This window comes from Lampris incognitus, chromosome 5 (genome assembly GCF_029633865.1).
Source record: "Lampris incognitus isolate fLamInc1 chromosome 5, fLamInc1.hap2, whole genome shotgun sequence".
NCBI classification, from domain to species: Eukaryota; Metazoa; Chordata; class Actinopteri; order Lampriformes; family Lampridae; genus Lampris; species Lampris incognitus.
The window spans coordinates 3163719-3175500 of NC_079215.1; the positions used below are offsets into that span (position 1 = coordinate 3163719).

At 47.1% G+C, this 11782-nt stretch overlaps 1 protein-coding gene across 1 annotated transcript in view; it reads left to right on the forward strand.

Annotated features, from left to right (window-relative positions):
- Nucleotides 1-6293, forward strand: part of LOC130112243 (nucleosome-remodeling factor subunit BPTF-like) — a 98645-nt gene extending 92352 nt beyond the window's left edge. Inside the window, exons 35-36 of the mRNA XM_056279521.1 lie at nucleotides 3690-3876; nucleotides 5424-6293. Of these exons, the coding sequence (XP_056135496.1) occupies nucleotides 3690-3876; nucleotides 5424-5460 (224 nt within the window). The 3' untranslated portion in view covers nucleotides 5461-6293. The remainder of the gene's footprint in view (nucleotides 1-3689; nucleotides 3877-5423) is intronic.
- The last annotated feature ends 5489 nt before the right edge of the window (nucleotides 6294-11782 follow it).

Consider the following 11782-nt stretch of genomic DNA (forward strand, 5'->3'; position numbering starts at 1 on the left):
TGGGATCCCCCAGGAGGAGCTGGAGGACGTTGCTGGGGGGGGGGGGGGGATGTCTGGAGTGTCCTACTTAGCTTGCTGCCACCGCGACCCGACCCCGGAGAAGCGGCTGAAGACGAATGAATGAAAAATTTTAAATTGATATGAAATTACAAGCTATAAAATTCAAGTGAAAAGCAAACTGAAACTTTTTAGGGACCAAAAAATAAAAAAAATTAGAATAACCTGGTTGCATAAGTGTGCACACCTCTAAACTAATAGTTTGTTGAAGCACCTTTTGATTTTATTACAGCACTCAGTCTTTCTGGGTAAGAGTCTGTCAGCCTGGCACATCTTGACTTGGCAATATTCCCCCACTCTTCCTTGCAGCAACATTGTAGATCCATCAGATTGCGGGGGCATCTCCTGTGCACAGCCCTCTTCAGGCCACCCCACAGATTTTCTACTGGATTCAGGTCTGGGCTCTGGCTGGGCCTTTCCAACACGCTGATCTTCTCCTGGTGAAGCTGTTCCTTTGGTGATTTGGATGGATGCTTTGGGTTGCTGTTGTGCTGGAAGGTGAAATTCCTCTTCAACTTCATCTTTCTAGTTGATGCCTGAAGTTTGTGTGCCAAAACCGACTGGTATTTGGAGTTACTCCTGATTGCCTCCACCTTGACTAAAGCCCCAGTTCCAGCTGAAGAAAAGCAGCCCCAGAGCCTGATGCTGCCTCCACCATGCTTCACCGTGGGTATTGGGTTCTCTTGGTGATGTGATGTGTTGTTTTTGTGCCAAACATACCTTTTGGAACTGTGGCCAAGAGTTCAACCTTGCTCTCATCAGACCAGAACACATTTTTCCACATGGTTTTGGGAGACTGGATGTATCTGTTTGAAAATGTAGCCGGCTTGGGCGATATTTTTTTTTTTTTTCCCCATGTGAAAAGGCTTCTGTCTTGCCACCCTACCCCATAGCCCAGGTATATGAAGAATACAGGGGATGGTTGTCACATGTAGGGAGCAACCAGGACTTGTCAGAAGTTCCTGCAGCTCCTTTAATGTTGCTGTAGGCCTCTTGGCAGCCTCCCTGACCAGTTTGCTCCTCGTCTTCTCATCAGTTTAGGAGGGGCGTCCTGTTCCTGGTAATGTCACTGTTGTGCCATATTTTCTCCACTTGATGACTGTCTTCACTGTGTCCCGTGGTATATCTGATGCCTCTGCCGATCCGGGGAGGGCTGCAGACTACCACATCTCCTCCAATACATGTGGAGTCACCAGCCGCTTCTTTTCACCTGACTGTGAGGAGTTTCACCAGGGGGACGTAGCGCGTGGGAGGATCATGGTATTCCCCACAGTTCCCCCTCCTCCCCGAACAGGCGCCCCGACCAACCAGAGGAGGCGCTAGTGCAGCGACCAGGACACATACCCACGTCGGGCTTCCCACCCACAGATACAACCAATTGTGTCTGTAGGGACGCCCGGCCAAGCCGGCGGTAACACGGGGATTCGAACCGGCGATCCCCATGTTGGTAGGCAGCTGAACAGACTGCTGTGCTACCCGGATGCCCATGCCCTGGAAATTCTTTGGTACCCCTGTCCTGATTGGTACCTTTCAACAGTGCGATCATGCTTTGAAAACTCTGTGTGGACCAGGGCTTTTGCAGTTGGGTGCAACCAAGAAGCTGTCAGGAGAATCCTGCAGGAACAGCTCGGCTTTAGTTGGGGTTCATCAAGACACTTTAACTGGTGGCAGGTGCATACTGCCTACTATTTAACATGAGTCTGAATGTGACTGGTTAACTCTGAACGCAGCCACATCATAAAAAGCTGTGCACACAGTTTAGGGGTTTTTCCCCCTAAAATGTTTCTGATTGTTTATTTCTATAGGTTTATATTTCACATTAAGGGTGGAAAAAGTTCTGACATGATTTATCGTGGTTTCTTTTTTTTCTTTTTCTTTGCATCACAAAAAGCTGGCATTTTAACAGGAGTGTGTAGACTTATTATAGCCACTGTACAGACCACGTGTTTGCCCAGAGAGGGCGACATGTAAACGTAGTTGTAGCTACCTTCATCTGCGTTGAGCAAACATCGGTTCAAATCTAATGTGAGTCTTTTATCCGCGGTGGACTTGTAACAGTTCTTGATTCTCACTTTCCACTGCTAATGAACACGAGTCAACAGCACCGTTTTTAATTTTCAGAAATGCAACCGTCGTTGCAGTTAACACCCGGCCTGTAAGTCTAGCGTATGCGCACACAAACAAATAGACGGACTGCCGCCCCCAGCCCCGCAGGCCTTACTCGGTCGGTGCCAGTCAGCAGTGGGGAGGAAGCCCTCCAACTCAGATCAAACTGGCCATGTAAATGGCGACTTGCGTCAACAAGGCCTTTTTTGAACTTCATCACAGACAAGCCGTTAATGAGCTGGTGTGGGGCCTTGCCTTTGGAAAACGAACCGGGGAGGCTCAGTGGCCAGCCCACCCCACACTTAGCTCCTGTTGGGCTGGAAACTAGTCCACTCCCCACTTCCCCACACCGACCCCCCACTCCCAACTTCTTCTACCATAAGAAAAAGGCCTTGTTAGTTCGAAATGTGAAAAAGTAAAAAAATAAAAAAGGCATCTGGCTGGTGGAGCTGCGGCCGTTTCGTAGCTTTGGAGGTTTTTGAGATGAAATCTAATGACAGAGAAGAATGAAGCCTTTGACATCGGTCGTGAGGTTTGTAAGCCCCTGGCTGGCTGGGTGGGGGTGAGGGAGGTTAAGCGTCGGATATGTTTGTTTTAAACAGAGCCCCCGGGACGCTGCACAAGAAAACCACCGGCGGCAAGAGATTATATGAAGGGTTTGGCTGTTGCCAGCTAGCCTCCTCACTAACTTGATCTTATATTTGCCTTTTTACCGATGCAGTACTAAATACTGTATAGTAGAGACCTGCTAAAGGCAGATGGTACCTTGTCATAATTGTTCGTTCCTACGTTTTGTATCATGTGCAGCTGGATACCTGTCAATCCTAAATTCTTTACTTACCAATGCAGATATTTAGTTGCTTCTATATATTTTCCTTTTTATCTTAGAATGCATGTAAATGTTCAGCATCCTTCCAGGTCAGATTCTTGGTGTGCGCAAGCATACATGAATCTCAGTAAAATGTGAACTTGACCTTACACTAGAACTTGCCTACTGGTTCTAACGTGGTTTTAATCAGGTCCTTCCCATTGAAAGTCAGGGGAGGCCTCCACTTTAGAAACCCTAGTGGTTTTCCAGTGAACTTTGAAAAGGTCTGTTAATTTTTGTTGACTTTCCCCTCAGGAATGCCATTCAGATAATGACATCCTCCTCAGGAATGACAAATCGGTCACAGCTTGGTAGCTGATTTGGAAGACGGAGCAGATTGAGGTCAAGGCTGGCGGAGGCTTTGAATTTTTGCTGTCACATTCAGAGTGATGAACTGCTCTCCAAAGTACATAGTTGATGGTCTGTCTTGCACATGACACATTAGCTGCAATTACTTTGATGCAAGTATGCAGATTTTTGGCACAAAATCAATGCGGAAAACCAGAGGTATCATCCACTAATTTCACCAGCCTCACCCCAAGTATGGGATGTTTGTTTCTTCGTGAACTTCTTATTTATTTAGTTGTGTGCTTTTCGTTTGCTAATAAATGCATTCATTCAGTCGGTTGCTCAGTCGTCACGTACCCCCTTGTTTTAGACCTTTCTACCATGGAGGAGAAGTTGCAGAAGCGTGAGTACATCAAGCTAACAGAGTTTGTGGCGGACATGACCAAAATCTTCGACAACTGCCGCTACTACAACCCCAGCGACTCCCCTTTCTACCAGTGTGCAGAGGTCCTGGAGAACTTCTTTGTCCAGAAGCTCAAAGGCTTTAAAGCCAGCAGGTAAGATGATGGGGGTGTTCATGTCATGTCCTGGTCTCTTCCTGGTTAGCGATGTCCTGGTCTCTTCCTGGTTAGCTTTGAGGAGGAAAAGAAAAGGAGTCATTGACGCAACATGAGTCTGTGGATGGCGTCTGTTGTTTTGTGTCCCGGGATAAATGTGCATGCAGTACCTCATCGCCCTCTCTGCATGATGCGTTTCAACAGGGTGGATGCACACGTTGATGCACTTAACAGAGCAGCCGTTAGCATGCCTGCATCTTAATTAGAATTTTTATTTTCCGTGATTTATGGTTATTGTGTTTTGTTTTGTTTTTAATTTAATGGTTGTTTATTTGTAAATCAAGCTTGTTGTCAGCCTGCATTGTATTTGCTTCTTTTGGCTTTCTCTGCATACCTTCAGATCTAGGGGGTGTGCGTCTAGCTTCATTTGCCTACATAGTGAAGTGCATCACCCGCATGTATTTACTCCATCCATCCATTCTGTCTCTCTCTGTCTGTCTCTCTCTCTCTCTGTCCCGCAGATTGTGATGTCATAGCTCCTGGGTGCCAGGGTCACTGTCAAAACAAACAAAATGAAAAGAGCTAGCTTTTCCTGCACCTTGCTGTTTGTATTTCTTTAAGACAGCATTAAAAAGCTGTGTAATAATGTGCATATATTACGCCACGCTGCTGGTGCGGACATCCTTTTTGTATTTTAGAAGAAAATTATCTTCAGAGAACGAAAAAGAAAAAGATTTCTACTGTCTTGCGATGGCAGCCATGTTGGTAACACAGAGCAATCGGGGGAAAAGCATATTTTTAATCTCTGCATAACAAGTTCTGGTGTTTTTGTTAATGTTTTAGTCGGATGTGAGAGAGAAAACCAGCTTCGCAGAGGAAATTACCGCAGATTGTTGTTTCTGTTTCTTGGAGAGGAAAGAAGGCTATTGTGATGGTTCACATTGACTTAGTCGGCAGAGTTAATTTATCATGCAGTCTGGTGGAACAAGTGGAACTCGTTATGAATCCGTTCGGCATCATGAAACACCGAACGGCACATTTTTACCTCATCTCTCAGCCGGACGTTTTTAAAAGCTTGCGACATTCATAGTCCTTTTTATCAGCTGTACCCATGTATAATGTTATTTTATGTGCACATTATATCCTTTTGTGAAGGAACACCTTTGTGTTGTCGAGGAGATACTGGTAGAACGTGTATAGATAGGTCAGAGAAGAACCTAGTCTAGCCTCCATGTTCTCAGTACAGCGAGCTTGGCGTTCCGGCGTTATGATTTCCTGTTCTTTTTGTACATACACTGTTGGGCTGACGTCAGAAAACACTCGGCTAACACTTCACCAACATGGCTGCTTTGTCTGTGTTCAGAAACCTCTGACCCCACTGGCATCCAATACGTGTTGTTGTTTTATTTTGTGACTTCCTTTTTGTATTCTTCCTAGTGCATATTTTTGTGAAATTGTCAAGCTTTTAATAAAAAAAGAAAGAAACATACTTAAGTCATGCAACTGTCTCTTCCTCCTCTCTCTGCTCTCTCTGCCCGTCTCTGTAGGTCACATAACAACAAACTGCAGTCAGCAGCCTCTTAGGTCCCCGCTCAAATTTAACTGCCAAATATCCTCTGAATGAGTCACAATCAGACAGCATTTGAACCTGTCAACACAAACAGCCCTCTCCGGAGGAGAGCACAGTCCTTGTTGAAATGCAACGCACACCGGTGCAAAAAAGAAAAGAAAAAAACAAATAAAAAACAGCTCGACAATAGAGGTGCTCGACTGGACAGGGCTCACATCCTCCAGCGCCTCTGTCTGCAGTGGTTAAAGGAGATGCTGAATCACAAAGGCCCTTATTTTAATCCTCACACCCACTGTAAGACTGGAGCAGGGAGGCCGAAGACTCGACGTTCTGCCGTCTAATCACAAACCGCCACCCTCAAACGGCACGCCCCTCCCTCTCTCCAGGTGAGAGGTTCCAGAGGGCGAAAGGAAAGCAGACGGCGGGCGACCCGCGGAGCTGGTTGTTTTTCTGTCCGGCTGCTTGGGCGTTCGATGGCATCCTGAAAAGAAAAAAAAAATGGCAGCGGTGAACTCTGAAAAGGAGCTGTGTTCGTTCTGTAGCTGGTCATGACTTTTGTGTATGCTTAAAGGCCCAAGTTCTCACTTCAGTTTCATACTTTAATTTACAGACCGTCACAAAATCTGCATCTGGAGTTCTCAATTTGCAATTTTTTGTTGTGTGTTTTTTTTTTTGTTGTAAGAAATCCACCTGATGGCGTCTAGAAGGTCATGATGTCAGCCCACGTCTCCGTTTCAACTTCATGCCCCCTCCCTCACTGTGCTGCTAAATGCTCCATTTGTAATTAAAGCTACTGTATTTTCTTAAAAATGAAAAGGTGAATATTTTCTGTTGTAGTGCCATCACCGTGTATGGTGGTGTGAACTTGTATAGGTTACAGGACGTGAGAACGCAAGCCCTTGTTTGTTGTCATCATGTCATGCGGCGGTCTTCCATCAGTCTGATGTGAGGGGAAACGCAACCCAAGCTAATTCCCACCCAGCCTTTCCCCATGCATTTTATTTTATTACAACATTTATGTGTGGACAGTAAGGCATGTTGAGTAGGTCTGCAGGGGTAGATGCAGTCTGCCCTCCCTTAAAGCTGGGGTCACCCTTTTTGGGTGACGTTAAAGGGAAACTCCGGTATTTTAAAACCTCAGCCCTGTTTTTCTGTTGCTACGAGTCAAGCTGAGTGACAGGTTGCAGAATATTTTTAATTGATTCCGTTTTGAGCAAGCTAGCATCAACCAACAACTAAACACCATGCTGCGACGTAAATCTTCAGGGCAATAGCACTCGCCAAGTAACGTCCAATGACAGAGCTCTTTCTTAGAAAGAAGAAGGCCACTTTATTTTATCCTTGTACAGCTGCAATGAATGTGTTCTCTGCATGTAACCATCCTATTGTATAGGAGCAGTGGGCAGCTGCAGCGCCCGGGGACCAACTCCACTTCTTCTTTCCATTGTCTTGCTCAGGGGCACAGGCAGGAGTATTAACCCTAACATGCATGTCTTTTTGATGGCGGGAGGAAGCCCACGCAGACACAGGGAGAACATGCAAACTCCACACAGAAAGAACCTGGGACGGCCTGGGGTTCGAACCCAGGACCTTCTTGCTGTGAGGCAGCAGCGCTGACCACTGCGCCACCGTGCTGCCAAAAATGCACGTTGCATTGTCCGGGAGGAACTAACAGGCTCATAAGGTTTTTGAGAAGTGTCTGAAAAGATGTTCCATCATAAAAAGACAATCCCAGTACAGCTAGTCTTCCCTCCACTTCTGTCATGTTTCCGCCAGTCTTCCCTCCAGTTCTGTCATGTTTCCGCCAGTCTTCCCTCCAGTTCTGTCATGTTTCCACCAGTCTTCCCTCAACTTCTGTCATGTTTCCGCCAGTGTTCCCTCCACTTCTGTCATGTTTCCGCCAGGCTTCCCTCCACTTCTGTCATGTTTCCGCCAGTCTTACCTCCAGTTCTGTCATGTTTCCGCCAGTGTTCCCTCCACTTCTGTCATGTTTCCGCCAGTCTTCCCTCCAGTTCTGTCATGTTTCCGCCAGTGTTCCCTCAGCTTCTGTCATGTTTCCGCCAGTCTTCCCTCCAGTTCTGTCATGTTTCCGCCACTGTTCCCTCCAGTTCTGTCATGTTTCTGCCAGTGTTCCCTCCAGTTCTGTCATGTTTCCGCCAGTGTTCCCTCCAGTTCTGTCATGTTTCCGCCAATGTTCCCTCCACTTCTGTCATGTTTCCGCCAGTCTTCCCTCCAGTTCTGTCATGTTTCCGCCACTGTTCCCTCCAGTTCTGTCATGTTTCCGCCACTGTTCCCTCCAGTTCTGTCATGTTTCCGCCACTGTTCCCTCCAGTTCTGTCATGTTTCCGCCACTGTTCCCTCCAGTTCTGTCATGTTTCCGCCAGTGTTCCCTCCACTTCTGTCATGTTTCCGCCACTGTTCCCTCCAGTTCTGTCATGTTTCCGCCAGTGTTCCCTCCAGTTCTGTCATGTTTCTGCCAGTGTTCCCTCCAGTTCTGTCATGTTTCCGCCACTGTTCCCTCCAGTTCTGTCATGTTTCCGCCATTCTTCCCTCCACTTCTGTCATGTTTCCACCAGTGTTCCCTCCAGTTCTGTCATGTTTCCGCCAGTGTTCCCTCCAGTTCTGTCATGTTTCCGCCAGTCTTCCCTCCAGTTCTGTCATGTTTCCGCCAGTCTTCCCTCCAGTTCTGTCATGTTTCCGCCACTGTTCCCTCCAGTTCTGTCATGTTTCCGCCAGTGTTCCCTCCACTTCTGTCATGTTTCCGCCAGTGTTCCCTCCAGTTCTGTCATGTTTCCGCCACTGTTCCCTCCAGTTCTGTCATGTTTCTGCCAGTGTTCCCTCCAGTTCTGTCATGTTTCCGCCAGTTCTGTCATGTTTCCGCCAATGTTCCCTCCACTTCTGTCATGTTTCCGCCAGTCTTCCCTCCAGTTCTGTCATGTTTCCGCCACTGTTCCCTCCAGTTCTGTCATGTTTCCGCCACTGTTCCCTCCAGTTCTGTCATGTTTCCGCCAGTGTTCCCTCCACTTCTGTCATGTTTCCGCCACTGTTCCCTCCAGTTCTGTCATGTTTCCGCCAGTCTTCCCTCCAGTTCTGTCATGTTTCCACCAGTGTTCCCTCCACTTCTGTCATGTTTCCGCCAGTCTTCCCTCCAGTTCTGTCATGTTTCCACCAGTGTTCCCTCCACTTCTGTCATGTTTCCGCCAGTCTTCCCTCCAGTTCTGTCATGTTTCCGCCAGTCTTCCCTCCACTTCTGTCATGTTTCCGCTGGTGTCTGTCTCCCTGTAACAACTCACTCCTCACAGGATAACAGAGCAAGACTTCTGCTTGGTTGCTATCAATATAATTCAATGATTGATGTCGTGGCTGAGGCACTTCAGACTCGTCTCATAACATTGAGTTTGTAATGAGACGTTTACCAGGGTTCCCACACTTCCAGGAAGATCTGGAAATTTATAGACTAGTTTCCCAGTCACGGAAAACACCTGGGAAATGATACAATCGGTCAAATGTCCTGAAAATTTTTAAAGGGGAAGTAGACAACTTTTCAAAGCCCCCACCCCCACCCCCATTCATTTCCAAGTGGTATTATTGTTTGCGTCACTGTCGCAAAGACAACCGGATCACTTCCCGTTTATTAGCAGCCTGGCTACTGTCCAAAGCAAGAAGCAACCCTGACAATCCCAATTTGAACTAGAAACCCCCATCTCATTCATTCATTCTCCAAACCGCTTATCCTTACTCTGGGTCGCGGGGATGCTGCGCCTAGCCCAACAGTCACCCCAATCTCAGTGTTATGATCAAGGCAGAGTGAAAATCCGGTAGTATTAATAAGTAGGCAGGTTGTGTTACTTACTGATCCAGTAGAAAGAATGCCAACTGAACGTTGGTTTGGAGCCCTCTCAAGTCCCGGAGCACTCCATCGAGCGAATGCCCGTCTGAGGTTCTCTCTCGTTTTTGTTGTTTTTAACAATATATTTATTGGTTTTCAGTTTGCAAATCACATCAAATTGTACATCAACAGTACAGAACACAGCAAACATTTTTCACCTTGTTCTTCCTCCCATAGCCCAATCCCTAACCACTTAAGTACAAAAAGGAAAGTTATATAAAATAAACAAAAGTAATGAGAAGAAAGATGGAAAAGAAAAAGGTTCTCGTTTTGTCTCATCTTCTATCACTCTCCCTCTTCACCTTCTTTGCCTCCTCCGTCAACCGCATTCTTTTTCTTTTGCCCGGTAGAGTTTCCAGTTACTTTGGTTCTTCCACCATCCACCCCCCCCCCTTTCTCCCCAATTGTATCCGGCCAATTACCCTATGCTTCTGAGCTGCCAAGGTTGCTGCTCCACCCCCTCTGCTGATCCGGGGAGGGCTGTAGACCACCACATGCCTCCTCTGATACATGTGGAGTCGCCAGCCGCTTCTTTTCACTTGACAGTGAAGAGTTTCGCCGGGGGGACATAGCACTTGGGAGGATCATGCTATCCCCCCGCCCCCCGAACTGGCTCCCCGACCGACCAGAGAAGGCGCTAGTGCGGTGACCTGGACACACACCCACACCCGGCTTCCCACTCGGAGACCCGGCCAATTGTGTCTGTAGAGACGCCCGACCAAGCCAGGGGTAACATGGGGATTCGATCTGGCGATCCCCGTGCTGGTAGGCAACAGAAAAGACCACTACGCTACCCAGATGCCCTCCACCATCCATCATTGCCTGGCCAACTACTGGGAGGTTGACGCACTTCCTGTGCCATCACTACAATGTGCCAACAGTCACATTTTACAAGATATTCACCTTCAGAAAGAGTCCATAATCCCCGGGAAAACATTGCATGTGTACGTCGCAGTACATCAGATATACATCACGTATATCTGCTAACTCAGATATATTTCTGGGAAGATGGCAAACTGGGCAAGCAGCTGTGTCTAAGCTCTCGCTCAATTGCCCCTAAATTTACATGAGAACTTCAAGTTTTGCCAGTCAAATAAGATAAAAACCATAAAGTGAACATTTGAGCAAATAACTGGACTACTTCAAAGTACAAAGTTGAACCTGAAAGTTCTTCAATCCTTCATGCCGTGTGGGAAGACTGAAGCTAACGCTAAGCTAAGTGCAGCCTCAGGCCAAGCAAGCACGGTTGATGACGACTACCCGATGATGGAAGTTTCAACCAACAACAGTATGAGGAGAAAAACTCCTCCTGTTAGTTAAACGGAAGTTCCCGCGCAAAATGTAAAGATGAGAACCTCACAGGAGCTGACTGCAGCCCCAAGTGTGACTCTCATTCATTCAGTCATTCACCTTCAGCCGCTTCTCCGGGGTCGGGTCGCGGTGGCAGCAAGCTAAGTAGGGCACTCCAGACCTCCCTCTCCCCAGCAACACCCTCCAGCTCCTCCTGGGGGATCCCAAGCGTTCCCAGGCCAGATTGGACATGTAGTCCCTCCAACGAGTTCTGGGTCTACCCCGGGGTCTCCTCCCAGTCGGACGTGACTGGTAAACCTCCAAAGGAAGGCGCCCAGGAGGCATCCTGATCAGATGCCCGAACCACCTCAACTGGCTCCTTTTGACGCAAAGGAGCAGCAGCTCTACTCCGAGCTCCCTCCGGATGTCCGAGCTCCTCGGCCTATCTCTAAGGCTGAGCCCAGACACCCTACGGAGGAAACTCATTTCAGCCGCTTGTATCCAAATGCAACTCTCGTCGAAGCTATAGAAAAGCTATCCTTAAAGATGGACAACTTCAGTGACCAGTTGAGAGAAAACTCAGTCATGGTGGTTAATCTCACCAGAGTCGTGGAGATGTGAATCAGATTGCTGAGAAAAACCATGCCGGTGGCAAACAGAATTGCATTATGAAAGCGTGGCTTGTGGAGAACCGATCTAAACGCCGATAGTGTCGTTATTCTATAGCGATTACACTGTGCCATCAACATTTACTTAATAATGATAACTTAAAGCAAAAAAAAGTTGTCTACTTCCACTTCAAGTTATAAAATCTTATTTTATCCACTGACTTGACAAATATTTAGCTGAGGTCGTATTTTTTTTAGCCACATCTTCAGCCACTGCGATTGTACAATAGTTGATTAAAGGTTGGGCGGTTTGTTCAACGACCAGCTTGAATTTGCACTGTCCATCTTGAGACTGTCGAGACTTCTGGTGATGGTTAATGCTGAATAATATGACCCTTTGTGAGCAATGGCTGTCATATATGTCCAAGCAAATGACACGAGAAATGTCTTTTGGTTAGAAGTCCTGGAAAGTGATTTCTTAAAAACAGTGGGGACACGGGTTTATATGTTTGTGTTGAAAACCTGTCATGCCGTATGTCATTGTGGAAC